The sequence below is a fragment of the Candidozyma pseudohaemuli genome (genome assembly GCF_003013735.1).
Source record: "Candidozyma pseudohaemuli strain B12108 chromosome Unknown scaffold00013, whole genome shotgun sequence".
Lineage (NCBI taxonomy): Eukaryota > Fungi > Ascomycota > Pichiomycetes > Serinales > Metschnikowiaceae > Candidozyma > Candidozyma pseudohaemuli.
The window spans coordinates 69,524-94,075 of NW_020194447.1; the positions used below are offsets into that span (position 1 = coordinate 69,524).

General features: G+C 48.7%; 10 protein-coding genes across 10 annotated transcripts; 7 read left to right on the forward strand and 3 right to left on the reverse strand.

The window, feature by feature from the left end:
* Positions 1–273: 273 nt before the first annotated feature.
* C7M61_004212 (sterol transporter) lies at positions 274–828 on the forward strand (the record flags this gene model as incomplete). The annotated part of the gene is made up of 1 exon (XM_024859535.1): positions 274–828. The coding sequence occupies one exon, from the start codon at positions 274–276 to the stop codon at positions 826–828; it is 555 nt and encodes a 184-aa protein (XP_024712204.1).
* Positions 829–1,035: 207 nt separating this feature from the next.
* C7M61_004213 (uncharacterized protein) lies at positions 1,036–4,002 on the reverse strand (the record flags this gene model as incomplete). Its single annotated transcript, XM_024859536.1, has 1 exon — positions 1,036–4,002. The coding sequence occupies one exon, from the start codon at positions 4,000–4,002 to the stop codon at positions 1,036–1,038; it is 2,967 nt and encodes a 988-aa protein (XP_024712205.1).
* A 1,918-nt stretch (positions 4,003–5,920) lies between these two features.
* On the forward strand, positions 5,921–7,438 carry C7M61_004214 (uncharacterized protein; the record flags this gene model as incomplete). Its single annotated transcript, XM_024859537.1, has 1 exon — positions 5,921–7,438. One exon carries the CDS (start codon positions 5,921–5,923, stop codon positions 7,436–7,438), a length of 1,518 nt encoding a protein of 505 aa, XP_024712206.1.
* Positions 7,439–7,475: 37 nt separating this feature from the next.
* Positions 7,476–8,375, reverse strand: C7M61_004215 (GATA-type transcription factor; the record flags this gene model as incomplete). Its single annotated transcript, XM_024859538.1, has 1 exon — positions 7,476–8,375. One exon carries the CDS (start codon positions 8,373–8,375, stop codon positions 7,476–7,478), a length of 900 nt encoding a protein of 299 aa, XP_024712207.1.
* Positions 8,376–9,794: 1,419 nt separating this feature from the next.
* C7M61_004216 (uncharacterized protein) lies at positions 9,795–12,293 on the forward strand (the record flags this gene model as incomplete). The annotated part of the gene is made up of 1 exon (XM_024859539.1): positions 9,795–12,293. The coding sequence occupies one exon, from the start codon at positions 9,795–9,797 to the stop codon at positions 12,291–12,293; it is 2,499 nt and encodes an 832-aa protein (XP_024712208.1).
* Positions 12,294–12,465: 172 nt separating this feature from the next.
* FTH2 (Fth2p) lies at positions 12,466–13,722 on the forward strand (the record flags this gene model as incomplete). The annotated part of the gene is made up of 1 exon (XM_024859540.1): positions 12,466–13,722. One exon carries the CDS (start codon positions 12,466–12,468, stop codon positions 13,720–13,722), a length of 1,257 nt encoding a protein of 418 aa, XP_024712209.1.
* A 1,314-nt stretch (positions 13,723–15,036) lies between these two features.
* Positions 15,037–16,647, forward strand: BUD14 (protein phosphatase regulator; the record flags this gene model as incomplete). The annotated part of the gene is made up of 1 exon (XM_024859541.1): positions 15,037–16,647. One exon carries the CDS (start codon positions 15,037–15,039, stop codon positions 16,645–16,647), a length of 1,611 nt encoding a protein of 536 aa, XP_024712210.1.
* Positions 16,648–16,863: 216 nt separating this feature from the next.
* Positions 16,864–19,677, forward strand: C7M61_004219 (uncharacterized protein; the record flags this gene model as incomplete). The annotated part of the gene is made up of 1 exon (XM_024859542.1): positions 16,864–19,677. The coding sequence occupies one exon, from the start codon at positions 16,864–16,866 to the stop codon at positions 19,675–19,677; it is 2,814 nt and encodes a 937-aa protein (XP_024712211.1).
* A 41-nt stretch (positions 19,678–19,718) lies between these two features.
* On the reverse strand, positions 19,719–20,173 carry GPI19 (phosphatidylinositol N-acetylglucosaminyltransferase; the record flags this gene model as incomplete). The annotated part of the gene is made up of 2 exons (XM_024859543.1): positions 19,719–19,738; positions 19,798–20,173. 2 exons carry the CDS (start codon positions 20,171–20,173, stop codon positions 19,719–19,721), a joined length of 396 nt encoding a protein of 131 aa, XP_024712212.1.
* A 931-nt stretch (positions 20,174–21,104) lies between these two features.
* On the forward strand, positions 21,105–24,539 carry CPA2 (carbamoyl-phosphate synthase (glutamine-hydrolyzing); the record flags this gene model as incomplete). The annotated part of the gene is made up of 1 exon (XM_024859544.1): positions 21,105–24,539. One exon carries the CDS (start codon positions 21,105–21,107, stop codon positions 24,537–24,539), a length of 3,435 nt encoding a protein of 1,144 aa, XP_024712213.1.
* Between the last annotated feature and the right edge of the window lie 13 nt (positions 24,540–24,552).

A 24,552-nucleotide genomic window follows, 5' to 3' on the forward strand; every position in this document is an offset into this window, starting at 1 on the left:
CGAAGTGTGGGACATTCCGTTCCTAGTCAGACGAATCGCGATCTCGGTAAGCGGCTGAGTCAAAGCCGTATCAGCACCATAAACACACACAAAGCATAGAATGTCAACTGCTCGGCAATTCACCAAACACCATCCTCCACCACCTCTTCGCCATTCAAACAAAAGGTTATTTTTTGACAATACCGGTACGGCTTATCAGCGTTCCTGCACACAGCCCGCCCCAGAAGGGTACTTAAGGTTGCCCTTTCCCTCACCTCCTACTTATCTTACTCCATGGTAGCTTTTGGTCGTCTTGCCGTGGCCGGCTTGGCTGCATCTGCGGAGGCTCTCCTGTTGCTTTCGTTCCCTGATATCTTCAACTCCGTGCCTAAACTCGCCGAGTCCCCCAAAATCATTTCCACTTTCCCTAACCAAGACGAGAGACCAATTCCTGGCAACAGTCCCATCATTCAGTGTGACGCCCAGACGCCACAATTGTTGGATTTGCAAAAAGTGGTGATTGACCCCAACCCTCCTGCCAAGGGCCAGAACTTGACGTTTGTGGCTGAGGGCGTCTTGAAGCAGTCCATCACCGATGGCGCTTACGTTGAGGTGGATGTCCGCTACGGCTTCATTCGTTTGATCCACCAGACGTACGACTTGTGTGAGGAGGTGCACAATGTCGACTTGGAGTGTCCCATCAAGAAGGGCGCCCAGACCATCCTGAAGCAGGTGGCGATCCCTGAAGAGGTGCCCCCTGGCAAGTACCTCGTTGTGGCTAGAGCCTATACCAAGGAGGATGTGCTCATCACCTGTTTGACCGCCTCGGTTGAATTCCCGCCAAACTAGCGTAGACCGCCTAGATAGTAATTCACGTTCAGATGTCATGGTAGTTGGTGTAGAGACAAGGAGGTACAGACTCAGAGACCCGATTGTTGGGTCAATTTACAAGAGGCTCCCTATCAGCACAATTATGCAATATGCCGCTAGACTAATTTACAAAGTGATGTATGACGCTTGAATAACTTAAATAATAATCGCAATGACTGTTAATGACTATGCTGAAAGCACAAGGTTCGCTGTTAACGAATCGAAGCGTTCCTTGGACAACTTCGTCTGCACATGTAAAAGCTCACTGTAGACGATCTGTCCCTCGTTTGTTTTAAGAAGCTCCTTGATCTTCCTCTCACTCAAACGCCATGCCACAGTTTCGACAACAGTCGTGTAGGTGATTTGTCTGTACTGACTGAGTTCAAGGAGATCACCAAAGGCAGTGTTGGGCAAAATGCTGGAGTGCAATTCTCGATCGTCACTTTCGAACTTGCAGATCTGTCTCACAAGTCCTGACTCGAGAATGAAGAAAGAGGGCCTCTTGCAGTTCGTGTCGTAGAAACACATATCAGAAGGAATCGTCTCCTTCGTGAAGTATGGGGCAAGCTTGGACCAGAACTTCTCATCCTTACTTGAGAGGTCGCCAAAAGTGATCATGATCAATGGCAATGGCTGTTTCTTGAATGAGGAGTCCGAGCTCAGGTAGTACCTGTGTTGTATTTTTTGCTCATCATTGGCTGTCCTTGTAGCGGCTTGGTAGATCTGCTTTGTCCTTGGAGTCCCGAAATTGAGCGGATAATTCTGCATCACCAGCTTGCTCATGCTATGATGGCGCTTGTCTGGGTTGTTAGACGAGGGCACACCTCTCAAGGCCATTCTATGATTTCCACTATGGGTCAGGCCCTGAAGATTGGTGTAAGTTTTCAAGAATGAGTTTTCACACCACTCAAGAGCGTAGTTCAAAGTGCTGAACATCTGGACCTGAAGCGTCTGGGAGGACGACTTGACACAGTCCCAGAGACCAGCGTCTCGCAATGCAGTAACACTATCGTCGTTCTCTTCGACAGAGGAGATGATAAGCTGTGTTTGGAATTCCCGTGTCAAGTTGAGAATTCTTCTGAAACCTTCAGCAGCAGAGAAGTCAATGGAATCCACGCCCTTCATGTCAATGATGAGGAACTTGATGGGGTTCAAGTTGAACTTTCCATGCTCAAAGCGTGCTCTGATGGTCTTTTCAACACCACCGATAGACCCAAAGAACAACGTTCCTTGGAGCTTGACAACGCAAATCTGATTGCCCACATCCTTCAAAAACTCCTGCTGTTTTGGATGTCTCAAGACAGTTGAACGAGCAACCACACCGGTGTAGATGCCTCTGACAACTGGTCTTCTAGCAGCTTCAATGACGAATAGTAAGCAAGCAAGCAAGATACCTGCCAAAATACCGTACACGAAATCCCAGGCACCCATGACAACAACGATGATAATAATTGTGGAGTATTCGATCTTACGAAGGCGGCCCCAGGTATCGTAAATAGCCTCCTTCAAGAGTTCATAGCCCAAAAGGAAGATAAGAGAGCCAACGACGCAGACAGGAATATAGCCAATAACCACAGGACCTGCCATCATAACACAAGCTGTTGCAATCGCAAGGAGCACTCCTGCAAGTCTATCATCTGCACCGGCTCTGATGAAGAGTACAGAGTTCGTGTAGACAAGATAGTTTTGCACGGAGCCAATGAGGCCTGAGATAGCGTTTGAGAAACCATGGGCAACCAACTCACGATCGACGTCGAATTGGTCCATTCCCACAGTCACAGCGAGCGCTGGAACGTTGATCGGAACATGCAAAATGCCAAAAAATGTGAGTGCCAACATCTTGGGGAACTGTTTGGTGATGGCCATCCAGTCGATGAGAGAAGGCCTCAAGTAGCTGTAATGAGCGTACCAAGGATCATGGTTGACGACGGCGGGGAAGACCCAACCGTAGTTTCTGGCCTTGTCGAGATCCCAGTTCGTGACAAGAGCAACCACAATATGGAAGACCACGAATACAATGATGAAGTAAACCGGCACGAGAAGGGAGTGGTGGATGCGCTTGTGGAGAAAGATGAGGACCACTGTAAGAAGGACCGGAAGAAGCCATTGCATGAGGGTGATGTAGTTTCCAAAAATGAGCTTGGCTGTTTCCCAGTCGTAGCGGATTCCGCCTTCTAGTCTTGAGGACACTTCAATGCCTGTGACGATCAAAAAGTAACCCACACCACCGATACATCCGACCAAGATGTGTCTTGGAAAGAACCCAACCAAGGCGCCGAGTCGAAGTTTACCGAGGAGGAAGAACACGATACCGGTGACAACAGCCGATACAGCGAAAGACACAAATGTGGTTGCAATGATAGCTTCTTTCGCCACGTCTGGTGAACCGCTTTTCATGTCAGCCTGGATGGAAAAGGCCATGGCGTGAAAGAACGGCGTAACCTCAATCATTTCCGAGCCGATACCAGCTTTGAATGCTGAACCTCCTAAAGAGTACACCAATTGAGACACGATGGTGGAAATGTAGAACATCGAGAGACCGGCAGGTGCCATGTCAGCAAACAAGGCCTCGCCAATGGGGAACATGATCATACCGTAGGAAAGACCGTCCAAGACGTTCAAAAGCACACCCAAGAACACGGCGGGAAGGTATTGCACAGGCCGTAGCAAGTGTGTCCTTATAGACGGTTTAGGAGGAACAGCGTCCAAGGGGCCTTGTTCTAGGCGACCTGCCCAGTTTGCATCGGGACCCATGGAGCCGTAGACCGGTCCAGCCTCGCCCACAGTATCCAGATCAACATAGAACTTCTTGTTTTTGTCCACAAGTGGAGTGGTGGATTCCACGTCTTCTTGAGCCAGATCTCGAGAATGCAGGCTGCTGGACCTGTCCTCCCAGATTGGCTCCTTCAAGCTTTTCAGCGAACCTTCGCCTATGGGAATGGGTTCATGTTCTGATACGTACTCGTCCAGAAAGCCCGGATCGACCTCTTCCTGATCGTCGCCAACAACACCTATCGAGGCCAAGTCTGCGGTTTGTCTGTGGACTTCATCTCCGGACAAAACCACCGGCAGATGTGCCGAAAGGGACAGTCTGTGGTTCACCAGAACATAGGAACGACCTAGTTCGTAGTGGCTCTGGTCTGGAGTGGACATGTGCTGATTGGTGGAAAATGCCGCTTTTTGTTATTGTAGCTGGTCTGACAGAAATGCAGGCCGAAGCAGTGGAAATTAGGCAAGGTCCATGGACCGATATATATGGAAGTAGTTGGAGGATCTCTTTTCCACCGTCTAGATATCTCAGGTGCCGGACATGAGCTCTGATAAGCGCACAAATTGCAAGGATTCCGATGAGTCAGGAACCACAGGGGAGGAGAAGAGGGGAGAATGGAAATTGTAGGATTCCGTTGAGAATGATTAGTTTAGTCATGAATTGGGGTTTTTTTGGTTGGAATGGTGTTGGAGGGTGGGTTGTGGTGTAGGAGGCCTAGATCAGAGTCACAAAGCGAGAAGCGAGATTAGTGAGGTGAGAGCCACATATTAGTGGGTTTGGAAGGGAATTTTTGGTTAGAGATTGGTGGTTTGGGAAAAAGAGGTTGTGATTGAAGACGTGATTTTTTTGAATTTTCAGTCCAAAAAATATAGTCTTTGAGTTCTGGGGCTTATTGGCTCAGCGCAATAGTGACAATTCCCACGAGGGTGAAAATGTGAAAATTCGTAGTCGTCTTTAAGATTCACACATGTGTCTATTGATGTAATAAGGGAGAGAGATCAAAGTTCACTCCCTCAATTGAATGTAATTTATTGAATTGTAAAATGGCAAGCAACGTTGCTCAAGGAGCTGCAGCATCGCCGTCAGACAAAGCCTCGTCAATTACGAAATCAGCACTTTCAGCTATCTACCGAGGGCTATGCCTGAATTAAAAATATCTTCGTCGGTCTTTAGACTTCTTCACTCGAGGTGCTTGAACAATGCCCATTGTCTGAACTATTACTCACACCTGAGCGAAGGAAGGACCGTTCTGACCGCTTCGTGAAATAACACTATAACTATGAGGATGGAATAGAGGCAGACATTGCAAAAGTTCAGTAAAATCGAAGCCATGTTCTTCATTCTAAGAAAGCAGATTATTCATTCATCGTCAGTATCTCGATTCGAGGGCCAATATGGCACGCATCCAGCAGACCCGAAAACTGATATAGTACCTCCAGAGACATTATAGCTCTATCATTTCTGCTCTTGAATCAATGCTCTATGAAAATGCAAAATGGAGCCTTATTGACCTTTCTCGCCGTCAACATAAGTGAAACTTCAAGATTCCACCACCACAGCCTACCCCATGTTTCACAAAAAACCACCAAAACCACAACTCCACTACAATTCAACGGACCCTGGCTTATTCGAGCCGATGAGGAAAGTGCTGCAGGGTCGAGATACCCGAATAGTTGAAAATCTGTAGGATTCACGCACCCCCGATAAAACGATCTACAGAGCCATTCGGTGGCATTCAGGAGCACATAATCGTATTGTTAGAGATCCCATTATCTTTTCTTCCATTCAACGCCTCCTATTGTTTGGAATCAAGAGCATTTCAATATCCAACCATCAATTTTCAGTTTAAACAGTTGAAGCTTACTTTCTTTCGGAGTGCCCTCGACGCACTGGCTAAATAATACGGAGCCGCTGGTCTCGAGGTACATATCCGGAATGTGCAAAATTGCCTAAGTAGGAAAACATATAAGGAAGGTCCAAGGCCGTAGGCGAAAGTTTATATGAAATTCAAGGAATTGAAGGAAGATAAAAGGAGAAACGACTTTTGGCTCTCTTTTCAAAAAGTCCACAAGTGCCATCTCGGTATCCTCATGGTCTGGATGTTCGCAGCAGGAATGGTTGCAAAAAGTTGAATGCACCCCAATACAGACACCACATCTCCACCTGATGTCTCAAAATACTCGAGATGTTTCATGTTGGTGATAAAATATCCGAACCACGCCGCTACGGCGCCCAATTCGGTAACTTCTCTGATATGCTCCATCCCTATAAGTACCACCGTCCAGCCTACACATCCACCACATGCTTATTCTTTCGTTTCTCATATGGGCCGTGGCTGTCTCGGCCCAGTTCATCAAGCCCGTGAAGCCTTCTGACGACGACTTCTACGACACTCCTTCTAACATTACTTCCTACAAGAACGGTGATATCATTAATGCCAGACCAGCTCCAGCCATGATCCGGTCTGTCTATTTTCCAGTGAATGTCAAGAATGCATGGCAGCTTTTGGTGCGTTCGGAAGACTCCCACGGGAATCCCAATGCCATCGTCACGACGGTGTTGGAACCTTATGATGCAGACCCAAAAAGGGTGGTTTCTTACCAGGCAGCCCAGGACTCTGCCACCCAGGACTGCAGTCCTTCATTCTCGTTCTTGTTCAATGCTCCCATGAATACGATCATTCTCCAGGTCGAGATGGTTCTTATCCAGACCGCATTGGCGAAAGGGTGGTATGTGGTTGCACCTGACTACGAGGGACCCAAGGGCTCCTTTACTGCTGGTATTCAGTCTGGTCAAGCTGCCATTAATTCGCTTAGAGCTGCTTTGAATTCTGAAGATGTGACTGGAATTGACCCTAACGCCAAAGCAGCCTTTTGGGGCTACTCGGGTGGTACTATAGCTTCTGGATGGGCTGCTTCTCTCCAGCCTAAATACGCTCCAGAGCTCAAAAAGAATCTTGTGGGTGCAGCTCTCGGTGGCTGGGTCACCAATATCACACTCACTGCTGAAATCACAGACGGCACGATTTTCGGTGGTTTCATTCCTAACGCTATCAACGGCATGCTCAATGAGTACCCTGAGGTGCAAGATATCTTGGACAAGGAGCTTAGGGAGGATAAGGTGAAGCCTTTTGAGGATGCCAAAGAAAAGTGTCTTTTCAATTCCATCATTGACTACATGTTCTTGAACTTCTTTGGTGGTAAGAAGCCATGGGTGAACAGTGGATGGAAATTCTTTGATTACCCCTTGGTGAAGGAGATTGTCCAGAACAACACCGCAGCATTGTTTGAAGACGGGCCTCGTCCTGAAATTCCACTCTTTGTTTTCCACGGTACCGAGGACGAGATTGTGCCGTTTTCTGGTGCAGAAAGAGGATACAACAACTACTGCAAATGGGGCATTGACAGTTTTGAATTTGCCGTTTCAAACACAACAGGCCATATTCTTGAATGGGCCGAGGGCAGTGGAGCTGCTTTGGTCTGGATAGAGAAAATGTTCAATGGAGAGAAGCCAGTGGATGGGTGCAAAAGAACAGAAAGATCCACAAACGTGCTTTATCCTGGAGCGGACGTGCAATACAGGCAATTGATCCGTACGCTCTTCAGTTCTATTAATGGAGGGGAAATTGGTGAAACCACAAGAAACATTACGGATTCTACCATGGTCAGTACCATAATGCAGCATGGCATAAGTGCGCTACTTGAGAAGATTGGTCCTATTCCATTCAAGAGGGACCTTTCAGAAATGGATATTCTTGAGTCTCCAGAGTTCAGAGGTATCAGTGATGTCGTTCGTCGGTGGAAACAGCAGAAAGCATAGTCATACCCTACAATCGTCCACCATAAATACCTCCTATTTAGCTATTTATTATTATGGCAGGCCCGGTGAACATCAGCCAATTATGCTGCTTAACTTCTCCGCTCATCTGGGTCATCTGGTCAAAAGAGGGAATCGTTCTCTCCGAAATAGTGATGGTGTTTTTCTTGAACACAAATATAGAGTTTGCCTGGTCTTCAGTGAAACGACGAAGAAGTTTCATGTAGTAAATACCACACGCATTGCACAAGGATCTACAGCCTGTGGGTCCTCTTCTCCATTCTGGTGTAGACGTCAATCCACACTGGTGACAATGCGTATTTGGCTTTTTGCCTCTGCCTTTGGATTTGGACTTCTTCTTGGACAGTCTGCGTTTCTTTGGCAGATGGTGTTTTGAGTTGTACTTTGGCGAATTGCCGGGCTTCTTAATTAGGTCTGTTGATGCTGGACTTGAGGAACCCATTGAACCAGTTGAACTGCCACTTTGAGAAGACTCAAGAGAACTTCCACTTGGAGAATTTTCGCTATTTGATCCACTTGAAACTCTTGTGGGTGATCCACTTGAAACTCTTGTTGGTGATCCAAGATTGTTCAAGTTGGTGGGAACTGGTGATGGAAGAAGGGTGTCCTTGATAGACTCAAAGGAATTGGTTCTGGCTATAGGCTGAGCCATGTTGTTGTGGTTGGGTACCTTTCCCATTTCCCTAGGTGGAGTGGTTGCTGCTGTGGAGTTTGAAATATCCGAAACAAACAGCAGTGTTGATGCTGGACTCCAGTGCATATGCTGACCTTGTGGATGAGACTCGTATTCCTTGATCTTCATCAAGATCTCTGCCACTGAAGGAAGCCTGACAGGCTGGATATCCCTTCTGACGCAATAAGGCGGAAAGTGGGGATAGTTGTGGTAGGAGGACTTTTCCCAATCGGCGACGTAAACCATGATGTAGAGATATTGATTCTAGCTAAGGTGCTGGGTATTTGTATGAGTAGAGGTTTGGTAGAGGGGCTGTGCTGTGGATTTAGGCAAGAATAGCGATTTGATGACCTAAGTGGAAGAATGGTATAGGTATGTTCTAGCCAGGGCTTGTGAGAAGCTGTGTAAGGAAGAGAGTGGTTTGTGATTTGTGCGTTTGCAGCCATTTATGGTGAGTGAGGTCCTCAAGGACACAGCGGTTGGTGAGTTTCATGCTACTGTGGTGATAGTGACGAGGCAGGGAAGATTAGTTTTGTTGGGATTTGATGATGAAGAGTCTCCAAGATAGGAAACTTTTGTGAATGGTGTTGGTTTTGATCGCTACGTCTGGACCATTGATTGAACATGCATGACCCACACTACCGAAAGAAGATGGTGAGGTCTTTCTTCAGTCTAAACCTAGTCAAGAACATAAGGTTGACTCATAATTGTCGTAAATTAGAGGGTAACATGGTCAGTGGTAGACGGGTTAAGTGAGACCCTCTCCCATCAAAGGACTCTACGCTCCATAGGTAGAGCAAATGCCATTTACCTGTTGCTATACAAAACTAATAAAATAGGGCAAGTTAGTAAATGGAAAGACTTTCAACGATTATGGGCTTGATAAGAGATCAAAAAACATGTTTTCTACCTCCAGCTTGACAAACCATCGTTAACAGAAATAGACACAGAGGACAAAAAAGAGACAAAAGACACGAAAAGTTGGAAGTTTCACGCTTGATAAACCTAAAAACCATAGTCATATCTCATTCCCAAACAGCTTCCCTAACTCCCTCTCCCCTAAGCACCTTCCCCTATTGAGTCTCAGAGTACCACTATAGCACCCTTCACTGCACCAATCAGCACCTCCAAACCCTTCCGTAGATATATCACATTCCTAAAAACTCCCCATTACCTTATCAAGAAATCTTACAACCTGCCTGTAACCCACGGCACTCTATCGCTTTCGCCGCTCTATCCCTCTCGTATAGCCTCAGGTCACCACCTTCCACCAACGTCACCCAGCAACAAAAAAAAAAACCAAACTCAAAAAATACCACCACCACAAAACCAACCCTCCACTCAAACCCAAAATCCAAACTTCCCTCCGAGGTCGGACCACTCCACGGTCACCGTTGAATACTGTACCGAGACAGCCGGTTGCAAACGCTCAGCGACCCGTGGTACCCCTGTAAAACACGAAAACAAGACCATTTATAAATTTTTAAAAAACGCCGCTATCTTCAAAACCAAAAATATCCAGCATTTTTTAAACATCTCCAAAAAATTAGTCGGGTCACCCCTGCCCTGAAGGGGCCTCTTCCCCTAATACATCATCTCGCTGCCCCAGAATGCACTAGACCGCGCCGCACTCTAAACCTACATCACCACCTACCACTCTTTCCCATGTCTGAAGAAGCACCCTTGTTAGGGACGTCTAGACAGCGATACATCAGCGATGAAGAAAACACAAATGGTCCTGAACTCAGAGTTCCAAATAATACCGAAATAGAGGGTTCCCTGGGCTCCGCCTCGTCTCCAGAGACCACTGTGGGGGAGGAGCTGTTGAAAACACGGCCTTCGTTGCGGGAAAAGCAGCGCCAGTTTCTACGGAAGCGGTTCTGGTGGTTCTGTATTTTCGGCTTGCTAGCGTTGATCGTGCTCCAGCTTTCGTTTCTCCCTCGAACCTCGCTTAACCGGGACTTCAGAAGGTGGCACGACTTGCACCTCAACAAAACAGACCTCAAGCGGATCTTTTTGGCCCAGTTGAAGATCGGCCGCCCGGACGACACGGGCGTGACCAACGAGGAGCACATTGGCGAGTGGCTACGTAACTTCACCAACATCAACAGCCAGGGCGTCATAGTGGCCGATAAGAACTACCCCGAGTTGGCCTCCTTCGTGGAGAAGCGCTTTGCCGACTTTGGGCTTTCCACGCTGTCGTACGAGTACGAGCTTCCCAGGCTGCTCAGGCTTCCGGGCTCGTCTAGAGTTGAGCTCTTCGACTCCGAGTCACACAGGGTCTTGTACTCCGCTGACTTGGAGGAGGTCACGAGCTCCTGGCGCTTCAAGGACATCAAGACGCCCGCTTTCTTTCCGTTTGGATCCGTGGGCTCCGTGTCCGGCGACTTTGTCTACGTCCATGGCGGCACGCCCACAGACTACGACTTGCTCGAGCTGAACGGCATCTCTGTCGTGGCCAAAACCGCCTTGCTCGCTAGTCTGGAGTCCAAGGACTACTCGGTGACCGACCGTGTCAACTACGCCATCTTCAGAGGCGCCCAGGCTGTGGTTGTCATCGGCTCGGACGACTTGAAGCTGACCGTGCTGAGAAACTACAAGCCAGCCGAGGTGCCAAAGCCAGAAATGTTGCTCCCGGCGAGCCACGACTCCATGAAACCTATATTGGAGGCATTGGGCCCTGGAAGGGGTAACTTCTCCCACTGGAAGTTTGCGCCATACTCCAAACTGCTTCGGCTCAGGGTATCCGCGCAGGACAACGGCCGTGCTGGTTCTGCCAAAGTGGTTTTTGGGTCTATCAAGGGCGTCATGAACGATGGTGAAATTGTTATTGGCGCCGCCAGAGACTCGCTTACGTCTTTGAACCCCAGCAGTGGACATGCGATCATGTTAGAGGTCATGAGAGCGTTCAAGCGTCTTCGTAAACTTGGCTGGAAACCGTTGCGTACCATCAAATTTGTTTCATGGGATGCCTCAAGAAGCAGCCAGCTTGGCGCTAAGGCAGCGTTGCTGGATACGAATATCTTCCCAGATAATATGCCATTGATCGCTTACATCAATCTAGACGAGGATGTGGTCACTGGAAGCCATTTTTCTGTCGACCTGAGTCCAATGCTCAACCACATCATCAACCAGGTCGCTGACATTGTGCCATTTTCGAAGAACTCAACAGCCTATAAGCGTGTCATGAAGCTGTCTGGCGAAGAGTTACCCGAGGACGATGACGATGATGAGACTTCGTTGTATCGCTACTGGCATAAAGAAAGTGGAGCAAAGATCAACAACATACTTGGAGATACCTTTACTGCCAAAGACGCTGGCGTCTTTCAGTTTAGAGGTGATACCCCTGTTGTGAACTTCAAATTCTCCGAAAGCTCGCAACACAATGAATCTACGTATGTCCCTGAGCTGGACCAATACTCCTACAGCTGGTTGAAGGATATTGATCCCGACTTTGATCTTCATGGCCTGTTGGTGCGTTTCCTTGGCCTCCTAGTACTTTCTTTAGAGGAGCGTGAAGTGATCGACTATCGTTTGGAACCTTACTTTGACTTGGCACAACAGCGGTTTTCCCTTTTCCGCGAGGTGATGGGCAAACAGCTCGATGAATGGCGGTCCGAAAAGGTTGATTCTTTCATCCTCGAAAAGTCTACCATTCTCAAGGACATTCTAGAACACAGAAAGTCTACTGCGTACTTTGCACCCGGGTTCTGGAGTCTCGAGAATGAGGAGGTGACCGTCGAGGACGTGCTTGAACAATTTGACAAGCTCCTCAAGGACGCAAGTGCACAATCTTTGATTTTCGATGCCTACAACCATGATGTCGAAAACCTCCTCACTGAAGATTACCCTTGGTACAAGCTACTCAAGAAGGTCCACATCTATGCAAAGTTTAAAGTTACAAATTACAAGCTCTTACGTGTGGAGAAGGATCTTGCTGCAACTGATGACGATATCGACTATGGCGGGGATATTGTCAAACGCCACTTTATGTACGAGGCTCCTGTCAAGAAGGGGACCTGCTATAACGCGAAGGAGAAAGAACAGAGGGGAGCGTTTGCCGGACTTTTCCGTTCGGTCGAAGAGGGCGACTTAGAGCAGCTAATTAGGTTGATCAGCGTGAGGTACGAGCATCTTCACGTTATCCACAAGAAAATACAATAAGTATGGTTTGGTTGAAATTATGAATATTTGGCGTGGAATGATCCATTTGCAGCCATTTCCGCGGCGAGAAAAAGAAAAGCAGCAGGAATGTACGGCAGTGCGAAAAAAGATATATTGTCTGGGGAATCTTTTTTAATCACCTGGCCTCATCGCTTTTTGCATTACTTCGAAAATGAAAGATCTTAATCAGATATTTTCGATTCAGATCTTCTTCATTATCCTTAGGGAGACGCTAGAAACGGCGATCATCATTTCGGTGCTCCTTTCGTTTATCAATAAGAACAACCCCCAGCCAGTTCAGGAAGACGTGGATGAATCGGAGGAGGCTTTGGCTGAGAGACGTGCCAAAGTAGCACACGTTAACCTGGTTAACAGGGGCCTTCGACTTCAGGTTTGGCTCGGTGCCATCTGTGGTTTGTTGGTTTGTCTTATAATCGGTCTTGTCTTCATCACCCTTTTCTATTTTGTGGAGAAGGATCTCTGGTCATACACCGAGAGACTTTGGGAAGGTGTCTTCTCACTTCTTTCCAGTGTCATCATCACAATTATGGGTATCGGTCTTCTCAGAATCAATAAGTTCATGAAGGTCAAGTGGTGGGTCAAACTTGGCGACGCATACGCTACTCAGCAGCCCAACAAGCTTGATGCAGACACTAACATGACCGAGATGGATGACTTTGCCGGCGTGTCTTCCTCGCAAGACTCGGACGCTCTATTGGGCCATGCCAGCACCCCTCCAGTCAAGAAGGAGCAGAAGGATGGCTTCACCAGCAGATACTACTTGGCCATTTTGCCATTCGTCACTACCCTTAGAGAGGGCCTTGAGGCTGTTGTTTTTGTTGGAGGTATTGGTATGTCCCAGCCTTTGACATCGCTTCCGCTTGCCGTGTTGGCTGGTGTCGCTTCTGGTGCTGCCGTGGGCTACACGTTGTACAGAGGAGGTAACAAGCTCTCGCTCCAGTACTTCTTGATCTGCTCAACATGCTTCTTGTACATTGTCAGTGCTGGACTCATGAGCCGAGGCGTTTGGTTCTTGGAGTTGGAGAGATACGTGAGACTCTGTGGTGGTCTTGATGTCAGTGAGACCGGCAGTGGTCCTGGATCCTACGACATCTCCACTGCCATCTGGCACGTGAACTGCTGCAACGGTCTTACTGATGGCTGGTGGATGGTGGCCAACGCCTTGGTGGGTTGGACCAACACGGCCACGTACGGCAGTGTGTTCTCGTACTTGGCATACTGGATTCTCGTATCGTTGTGGCTCCGAGCCAAGTTGTACGAGGAGAAGCATGGCAGGTTGCCATTGATTCCCGTGAGATGGCAGGTGAAGAAGATTAGAAAGAAGTTGAAGCTTTACGAGGCAATGCACAAGCAGCAGTTGACCGCCGAAGGCGAACGTCAGGCTGAAGCTGCGGCATACGTCGCTTAGACAGCATACGATGCATAGGGCAAAACGCAAATAGGATGGAAACTAGGTTAATAAACCCGGCGCATGAACGTGGTGTAGGCTCTGTTTTGATTTCATTGGTTTCTCGAGTACTACATAATCGTAGATCACGGACTTCCGCATGGTGAGCTTGTCGATTTTGTGTCGTGAATCTTGACAAGCACAGCGGTCTCCATGCATCTATTGCAGAAACCGTAAACATTGTATCAAGTTGAGCGGCTTTAACCTGGTGAAAGTGTCGTGTATGGCTGAAGTGACAATTGCGTTTCTTCAAATGGTTGCAAAATGCCCATCACCATGATGTTACGACAATCACATCTATACCTTTTCCTAGCTTAATTCGAAAATTACATCCAATTGGATGAGTATCCCCAAGTACACAGCCCTCCAGTTCACCAAAGCCATCTTATCAACGCTACCCATCGTTTAATGCTGGCACGCACTTTAGCAGTACTACATTAGAAAGTCGACACGCTAAGACCCGTTTTGAGCCCATATCGAGTCTCACCCTCAAGCACGCAATTAAGTAGGAAATGCAAAACCTGATTGGCAAAAACAAGTGATTTTCGGGTTACGGGTGCCTGTCCCGTTCTGGCATTATCAAATCTCACAATGAGACCTCGGGTCAGGGTCCTCTACGTCATGGCGCCATGGATCTCATTGCACATCCTCAAACCTTAAATATAGTTTCGATAAGCCAATGTGTGGTGATTTTCTGGATCTAACCAAAACGCTTTCGAATGACCCCAGGTCGTTTCTTCGTATTTGTGCTACTCGTTTACGCTTTCCCGGTCTCGAAATCATGCCAAGGCTCCTGTACGTCTTCGATGTAGGGTGCCTACGATGACACCAGTGGATCAATGATGTTTTGGGTAGTTCGCTTTTTAATTCGTTGAAAGCAATAAATAGACGAAATGCTGACGATTGTAATTTACTGGTCACCAAAAACTCGTTTCGAAAAAAGGCGGTCAACCCCTATACCCATGGATGGCCCCTTCTTGGCTGATCGCGTTTTCGCAGCCATTGCCAGGAACAAGCCCCCCTGGATCCAGAGAACATTTATAGGAATAGTAGCCGGCCAACTTGCAAAAAACCGAAAAACACACACCTTTTTATATCCTCGGGAGCTCCTGCCCACCCGCCGTAAAATAGCCTTGTGTGCACCGCGACTGTGCATTCCGAGGTGAGATATCAACACCAAAATAAGCAGGATCGAGCTGATCTACAAACCTCATTCTTACCCCGATTTCAGCCACCCCGTTATTCAAACGCTGATACCATTTTACGTTTTTTCCGATGACGGATAGCCCCACGTTGGAGTCCACCAATAGGCTCCTTCACGACCTCGAACGAAAACTATCGTTGGGTCTGGAGGCCTCTGACCAAACCCACCACTCACACACGTCCCATGCTTCGCTGGTTATAGTGGACCATACCGTGGCGGGTCTTGCCCGCCTGAGCATCCAGCTGAGTGTGTTGCTGTACATCAAAAACAACGATTCTGACTTTGATGCTGATCTGGTGTACCAGGACCGTCAACAAAGACATGTCACCCAGTTTGCGAGGGAATACTCGCCCAGCACGGCTCCCAAGGTGGAGAAGGTGGAGAAAGAGGTCGACGAGACGCTCTTCAACGGCTCCTTTGAGAGTCTAGATCGAAGTTTAGAGGACCAAGACGATTACGACGATTACGACGATTTTGGTGACGAGGACGACGAAGAGGACGACGACATGCTCCTACCGCCGCTGCCTCCGCGTCTGCCTCCGCGTGAGATGGACCCGGACAAGCTCTACGGGCTCTACGACTTCCTGGGGCCCGATCCTCTGCATTGCACACTCTCGAGAGACGAGCCCGTGTACTTGGTCAACGACCTGGACAACTACTGGTGGCTCATCAAGAAAATGACAAAGAAGGAGCGCTTGCACCTAGGGAGGCAGCGCCAGGAGCTGTTCCCCGAGATCTCGGACGACGAGGATGGGAAAATCGGCTTCGTGCCAGCAGAGTGCCTAGAAACGTACGGCGAGCGTCTTGCCCGACTCAATTGCTTCAAGAACGAAGAGCTAGAAAAGAGCGGTGCAGACCCTCTTGCGCCTGAAGCACATTCTAAAGAGAGCATCGACTCGGTTGTCGAGTCCCACAGCATACAAGGTTCGTCCGAGAGTGTCCAGGGCGCCCGCCAGACCCCACTTTTGGGAAGAACCGGCTCTATTCTTAAAAAGAGCGGAAGCTTGCGCCAATCCAATAAGCTGGTCACATTTGAGAACCTCGGGGCGCTTGTTCTCGAGGGAGAGATCTCAGACACAGAGTTAATTGACTTTGCCGATCTGTACTACAGCTTCAGCCACGAGGATCTCCATCATCCACAAGAAGACGACGAACGCCAATCGGAAGTGCTCAGCGACTTGTACCCAGCGGAAATGCCACTCCAGGTCAGCAAGAGCCCTCGCAAGAAAAAGCCGGACTTGACTGACTTGCAGCCACCTAATTACGACACAAGCTCCATTGGGTCTTTCTCCCCCGACACGCCCCCAATTGGCCATTTTCAGCACGATGAAGAGCACCGCACACTCCGGCGCTCGCTAATCATGGATCGTCTATCGCAGGTCACCATGGATATACAAGAGCAGATGAGCAGCGACAACGATGACTACACCTGTGATGTCTACAGCAGCTACGGAGACGACGACGAGAAAGCACGCGGAGACGATGCTTTCCTGGACTGCTCCCAGGACGATAACGTCACGCCCTTGACAAGCACCAATTCGCTCAATAACGTCGCTCTGTCACCTAAAAGAGTATCTTCAGCTCCTGTTGGGAAGAAGCCACGTAACGAAATCGTGAGTCCCATTCTCGGCAAGCTCGATGAGCTAACAGAGAAGCTAGCCGAGCTCGAGCACATGTTGTAGTTGCAACCAGTGCGGTCACAGCTACCCAGCATCCAATGCATACACTAATTTAAACCACCTGGAAAAGGCCTTGTATCTCTTCAGTTTGAACTCCTACTCTATCTCCTTTAACTCCCAAACCCTATATATCCACATAGTGGCACCTCACAATGCCGGCATCTCATCACCTACACCATCTTCAACACTTCGCACAAAAAACCACCAACCTTCTTCACAATGTGGACTGCAGATCCAGGGGCTCTCGAGCAGCTCAGGACCATATTTAAAGGAACCTTGTCCTCCCGTAAAGCGGAAAGGTCCCAAGCAGTGGACGCCTTGAAACAGGCGAGAGAAGAACCCGAGTTTGAAAACTACCTTGTGGACCTCTTGATCAGAGACGAAGCTGGATCTGATGTTAGAGCCGCTGCGGGACTCAACCTTAAGAACTCGGTGCTCAAGGAGCCCAGAAAAGATAGACCTTATGTTTTGGACAACATCATGAACGGTCTTTTGGTGCAAGACACAATGGCTAGAAACATCACCGGTACGGTGATCACATCCCTTTTTTCCCTGTACGGTCTTGAAAAGTGGCCTCAGGCTTTGCAGCATTTATTGTCTTTGGCGGAATCGGCGGATGCCGGCCAATTGGCCAAGGAAGCAGCCATGAGTGCTTTGAGCAAGATCTGTGAAGATAGCGCCTATCTGTTGAACAAGGACTTCAACGGAGAGAGACCTTTGAACTACATGGTTCCTAAATTCATCAAGATTGCTGCGCAGCCCGAATCGTCGAGCTACATGAGAGCGGAGGCTGTTCGTTGTGTGAACCAGTTTGTGCCTCTCAAGACTCAGCTGTTCTTGGTGCACATTGACGACTTCCTTCATGTGCTCTTCCAATTGGCCCTGGACGGCGACAGCAGGGTGAGAAAGAACGTCTGCACGGCTTTTTTGCTGATTATGGAAAACAGACCCGACAAGTTGGTGCCCCACATGGACGGAGTGGTGAACTACGGTCTTCACTCAATGCAAGACTCTGACGAGGACGTTGCCATGGAGGCGTGTGAGTTTTTATTGGCTCTTGCCGAGCTGCCTCAAAAGGGCCACAAGCAGCTGTTCCGCCCCAAGCTCCAGCAGGTTTTGCCTGTTCTTCTTGAGAAGATGATGTACTCGGAGGAGGAGCAGTTTTTGATTCAGATTGCCGATGAGAAAGATGATGCTCGTGTGGCTGACAAAAACGAAGACATCAGACCCAGCGCCGCTAAGGCCAAGACACATCAGGTCGGTCGTAAAGGTGAGCCAAAGAAAGAACAGTCTGCTGAACCAGAGACCTCATACGATCCAGATGATGACAGATTCGAGGATTCTGATGGCAGCTACACCGTCCAGCCTTTGAGCGACTCGGACGACGACGATGACTCGGACGATGAGCTCGATTCCTGGAACCTTCGTCGTTGTTCTGCTGCTACTCTTGACGCTCTCTCTATTGAGTACCCAGAGGAGGTGATCGAGGTGACCTTGCCTATTCTTCAGGAACGTATTGTTTCGAACGAATGGCCTGTTCGTGAGGCTGCCATCTTGGCTTTCGGTGCCATTTCCACCAGTTGCACGGAACTTGCCAGTGACAAATTGCCCACCCTTGTTCCCTTCTTGGTGGACCGTTTGAGAGACCTGGAGCCAAGAGTACGTCAAATCTCGTGCTGGACGGTCTCCCGTTTTGCCCTGTGGGTTTCTGGTGAAGCTCACGAAGGCGGCACCTACGCTAACTACTTCCAGCCTACTTTTGAATCCATTGTGCTGTGTGCATTGGACGCTAAGAAGGTTGTCCAGGAGGCTGCTTGTTCCGCATTGTCTGTTTTCATTGAATCTACTGACATTTCCCTTATTAGCTACTACGTGGGACCCTTGATGGACCACTTTGCCAAATGTCTCCAGGTCTACCAGAGAAAGAACATGGTCACCTTGTACGACTGTATTCTGACGTTTGTGGACAAGATTGGCCAGGACGTTTTCAACTCCAAGCCAGAGTACGTCTCCACGTTGTTGCCTCCGCTTTTGCACAACTGGCAGGTGTTGGAAGATACTGACTCTGATTTGTGGCCTTTGCTTGAGTGCATGGCGCTGGTGGCTGCCACTATGGGTGAGGCGTTTGCTCCTTACGCTGTCCCGGTTTATGAAAGAGCCGTCAAGATCTTGAGCAATGCCGTCCATTTGAACCAGGAAGTCCACACCCATCCCGAGATTGAAGCTCCAGAGAAAGACTTCATTGTCACCTCGCTTGATTTGATCGACGGTCTTGTCCAAGGATTCAAGGGCCACTCCATCGATTTGATGAAGCAGCACGGTGCTGACTTGATGGAGATTGTGAAGGTGTGCCTTGAGGATCCCGACGACGATGTCCGTCAGCTGAGTTACGCTCTCTTGGGTGACTTGGCCATCCATGCTTGTGAAGAGACCATCAAGCCGAACTTCGACACTCTTATAATGTGGATCGGCAACGAGATTAACGGACACACCTACTCCAAGTACCCAGTCACCAGTAACGCCATTTGGGCGTGTGGTGAGATGGTCCTTGTGTTACCTAAAGATCTTGTTCAACCCCAAGTGTGGAACATTTCCAACCTCCTCATCACCGTCATCAACCAGCCAGATGTGCAGCTGGCCGTGCTAGAAAACACTGCCATTTGTCTTGGTAGATTGGGTTTTGCTGGTCCCGAGGTCATTGGTCCTCGTTTGCCCGAGTTCATCTACGCCTGGTGCACCCACATGATGTACATTCTAGAGAACGAAGAGAAGGAGTCGGCTTTCCTCGGTATGATCGAGATCATTCTCCAGAACCCAGACAACGGATTCGGTGGATTGAGCAACCAACAAGGCCGCAAAAACTTGGCTGTTTTCCTCGACTGTATTGCCAACTACCTTGGAGGCAGCGAGAGACTCAAGCATAGATTCCACCAATTTTTGATTGGTTACAGAGACCTTACAGGCCCCAACTGGGGCCAGGTGTTGGCTCTTGCCAGCCAGGACACACAGCTCGTGCTTCGATCATACAAGTGATTCACGAGTATAGAACCTCCAGCACCAACGGCGTGGGGAGGTCACGGACTCCGCTTGGTGCCTTGTGAATATAGGCAGCGGGGTCCTCCGGGTATATAGCGTTTTCGTCGGTGAAGACACGGGGATCGTCCAACGGTAGCGTCTTCACCTCAGTGTTGTATAATGCTAGGCAGATATACACATAGAGCATGAGCATAAGCAGGTAGGCCGGCACCGCCTGGGCCCAGTATTTGTCTGGGTAGTAGTAGACACCGAAGTAGTTCAAGGCTTTTTCTGGAAGGAGTAGCCATGCCATGTAGCCGAGTAGTAGCACGGCAGAAAGCACGTATATGAAGAATCCCTTGTATTCAGCGTAGGACGTCACGTTTGTGGAAACGGTGACATCTGATTCACGGGCAAGTTTATCTTCGTTTCGTAGTGGCAGTAGAAGCGATGGAGCCGGAGACGGCAGGCGGCTCGTTGGTGTTTGAGTTCTAACGATGTTGAGCTTGTTCATATGGGTTGTTCTTCACGGGATAGGCTATTGATTATTTGAGGTTATAATTGAATGTGTGGTTTGTGGAAGTGAAGGGCCCGTTAAGCGTTTTGTTTATGCAATTGCGCTGTTTGTGGTGGAGATTTGTAAGTGTAGGTTGAGTAGTTGATTTGATGATGTGTGGTGATGTATGGCGCACGGCTGCGAAATGTAAGTTAGTGAGAAAGTTGGAGATGAGTGGACAAAGAAAGTGTCGAGAGTCAGACAAATTTTAGATTTTTTTTTTTTTTTTTCAGTTTTTCGATTTTTCGAAGTTTAGTTTCCAATGAAGAGAAGCAATAATTACAAATTGTAAAAGGGCCCCGGGTTGATGGAACGAACACACCTTGCAACCATTCGAGAGAGCTAGGCATGAAAGCATCGCAGTGATAAATTGCACATTGAATCCAGATTAAGAACTTTATCAGAGATAATAACATGTTGAATCTTCGGGAACTTGAGTAAGCCTACATGAAGTCATTTCAACTCACAGCATCTTAAAACAGCTTATCCTCCAATTAGGTTCAGTAATCTCCTCCTCACGGAAAGTGATCATGAACAGATCATTAAAGCATTCGAATCATTCCACCAGTCTAGATCATCATCGTATTCCACAGCTCCAAATAAGAAGCTCTACATCTCATCGCTTTCCTCTTCTCACGAAGTCTGTGACCATCCGAGATCCTCAAAACCAAAAACCCCAAACGTTTCCAACAATGATGAAACCCCCAAAATCAAGCCACCTTTTTGTATATCTCCCCGGATTGTACTGCTCCTGCTGGGGTAGTGACGCAACGACTGTGTTGTCCGGGTAACCGTTACTGATTTCGGATCGCGGCTAGCGCTGAGTCATTTCCCTTTTCGGCCATCTTTTTTTCACACCTCTTTTTATCACCACTTTCTTTCACAACCAATGTTCAGTGGTGTTTCTATATGGCACCGCAACTTACAGCGGCTCGCGTCGCTGCCTGCTAGCTTCACCCGCTTCTTCAGCGTTTCTTCCCGCTTTTACAATGCGCAGCCTGTCTATCATGGTGGTGAGTTCTTGAAGACCTTACCCCATTTCAAGCCGCAATTGGTGGATGTCAGCAAGGTTTTGGTGATTGGATCCGGTGGTTTGTCGATTGGTCAAGCTGGTGAATTCGACTACTCTGGCTCCCAGGCCATCAAGGCCTTGAAGGAAGCCAACAAGCAGTCTGTCTTGATCAACCCCAATATCGCTACCAACCAGACATCCCATGCTTTGGCTGACGAAATCTACTATCTTCCTGTTACTGCTGAATACATTACCTATATTATCGAGCGTGAGCAACCCGATGGTATCTTGTTGACTTTTGGTGGCCAGACTGGTCTCAATGTTGGTGTCCAATTGGACAAGATGGGTGTTTTTGAGCGTTACGGCGTCAAGGTCTTGGGTACACCAATCAAGACGTTGGAGACTTCCGAGGACCGTGATCTTTTCGCTCAGGCTTTGAAGGAAATTGACATTCCAATTGCTGAGTCCATTGCCGTTGAGTCGGTGGACGATGCCTTGGACGCTGCTAAGAATATCGGATACCCTATTATTGTTCGTTCTGCTTACTCGTTGGGTGGTTTGGGTTCTGGATTTGCTGCCAACGAGCAGGAACTCCGTGACCTTTCCTCCAGATCCTTATCGTTGGCTCCTCAGATTCTTGTGGAGAAGTCCTTGAAGGGCTGGAAGGAAGTCGAATACGAGGTTGTCAGAGACAGAGAAGGAAACTGTATCACCGTGTGTAACATGGAGAACTTCGACCCCTTGGGTATCCACACCGGTGACTCCATTGTGGTGGCTCCATCGCAGACTCTTTCAGACACCGAGTACCACATGTTGAGATCTGCTGCTATCAAGATCATCCGTCACTTGGGTGTGGTTGGTGAATGTAACGTTCAGTACGCTTTGCAGCCTGACGGATTGGACTACAGAGTGATTGAGGTGAATGCCCGTTTGTCTCGTTCTTCTGCTTTGGCCTCCAAGGCTACTGGGTACCCATTGGCTTATACTGCTGCCAAGATCGCCTTGGGCCACACTTTGCCAGAATTGCCAAATCCTGTTACCAAGACCACCACCGCCAATTTCGAGCCCTCTTTGGACTACATCGTCACCAAGATTCCTCGTTGGGACTTGTCCAAGTTCCAGCACGTCAAGAGAGATATTGGCTCTGCCATGAAGTCTGTCGGTGAGGTTATGGCCATTGGTCGTACTTTTGAGGAATCTTTCCAGAAAGCCATACGTCAGATCGACCCATCCTACATTGGTCTCCAGGGCGACCACTTCGAGAATTTGGACGACGCTTTGGCCAACCCTACAGACAGAAGATGGTTGGCTGTGGGCCAGGCTTTGCTCCATGAAAACTACACTGTTGACCAGGTCCACGATCTCTCGAAAATCGACAAGTGGTTCCTCTACAAGATCATGAACATTGTCAGAATGTACCGTGAGTTGGAGGCTGTGGGAGACTTGGGCCGTGTGAACCACGACTTGATGCAAAGAGCCAAGAAGCTCGGATTCTCCGATAAGCAGATTTCGCTCTGTGTGAACGCTACCGAGCTCGAGGTCAGAGGCGTCAGAAAGCTGTTTGGTATTGTGCCTTTTGTCAAGAAGATCGACACCTTGGCTGCCGAATTCCCTGCCAACACTAACTACCTTTACACCACCTACAACGCCACTTCCTCCGATATCGACTTCAAGGACAACGGCACCTTGGTGTTGGGATCTGGTGTCTACAGAATCGGCTCTTCTGTGGAGTTCGACTGGTGTGCTGTTGCTACTGCCAGAGCTCTCAGAGAGCTGGGCCACAAGACCGTCATGATCAACTACAACCCGGAAACCGTCTCCACAGACTTTGACGAGGTCGACAGACTCTACTTTGAGGAGCTCTCTTTGGAGCGTGTTTTGGACATTTACGAGTTGGAGACCGCTCTGGGCGTTGTGGTGAGTGTGGGAGGTCAATTGCCTCAGAACATTGCCTTGACTTTGCAAAACGAAGGCTGCAACGTTTTGGGAACCAACCCTGAGGATATCGACAAGGCCGAAGACAGACACAAGTTCTCGCAGATTTTGGATTCTATTGGAGTTGACCAGCCTCAATGGAAGGAGCTTACTTCGATTGACGAAGCCGAAAAATTCGCCGACGAGGTCGGATACCCTGTTCTCGTGAGACCCTCTTACGTTTTGTCGGGTGCTGCCATGTCGGTGATCAACTCCAAGAGCGAGTTGGACGCCAAGTTGAGCAACGCTTCCAAGGTTTCCAGAGACCACCCTGTTGTTATTTCCAAATTCGTGCAAGGAGCCCAGGAAATCGACATTGACGGTGTGGCCCACGAAGGTAAGGTTTTGGTGCATGCTGTTTCTGAGCACGTTGAGAACGCTGGTGTCCATTCTGGTGACGCTACCTTGGTTCTTCCCCCACAGAGTCTTTCTCCCGTTATTCTCCAGCGTCTTAAGACCATTGCTGACAAGGTGGCGGAGGCCTGGAAGATCACCGGTCCTTTCAACATGCAAATCATCTACGACACCAAGGACGGGTCCTTGAACGACGAGGACTCCCACCTCAAGGTGATTGAGTGCAACATCCGTGCTTCCAGATCTTTCCCGTTTGTTTCGAAGGTTTTGGGCACCAACTTCATTGAGGTGGCCTCCAAGGCTCTTTTGAACGAAAACGTTCCTGCTCCAGTGGACCTCATGGCTGCAAAATACGACAGAGTCGCTACCAAGGTGCCCCAGTTTTCCTTCACCAGATTGGCCGGTGCCGATCCATTTTTGGGTGTGGAGATGGCCTCTACCGGTGAAATTGCCTGCTTTGGCCATGACCTTCTTGAAGCCTACTGGACCTCCATTCAGTCCACCATGAACTTCAAGGTTCCTTTCCCCGGAAGCGGTATTTTGTTCGGCGGTGATTTGACCAACGACAAATTGGGCAAGGTTGCCCAGACCGTTTCGGGCTTGGGCTACAACTTCTTTTCTGCTTCCCACGATGTGGCCCAGTATTTGGCCCAGTACGTCCTGGAACCAGTTGAGGTGATTGACTTCCCAAAGACAGACAAAAGAGCATTGAGAGAAATCTTTGCCGATAAGCAAATCAGCGCTGTGTTCAACTTGGCCCGTGCCCGTGCCGAGGACTTGTTGGACCAGGACTACGTGATGAGAAGAAACGCCATTGACTTTGCCATTCCGTTGTTCAACGAGCCCAACACGTCGTTGTTGTTTGCCCAGTGCTTGAAGGCCAAGATCGCCGACAAGTCCAAGTTCGAGACGGTGCCAAAGGCGGTGGAGATCCCTCAGGAGGTCAAGAGATGGAGCGAGTTCCTTGGAGGAAAGCCCGTGTAATACATAGAATAAA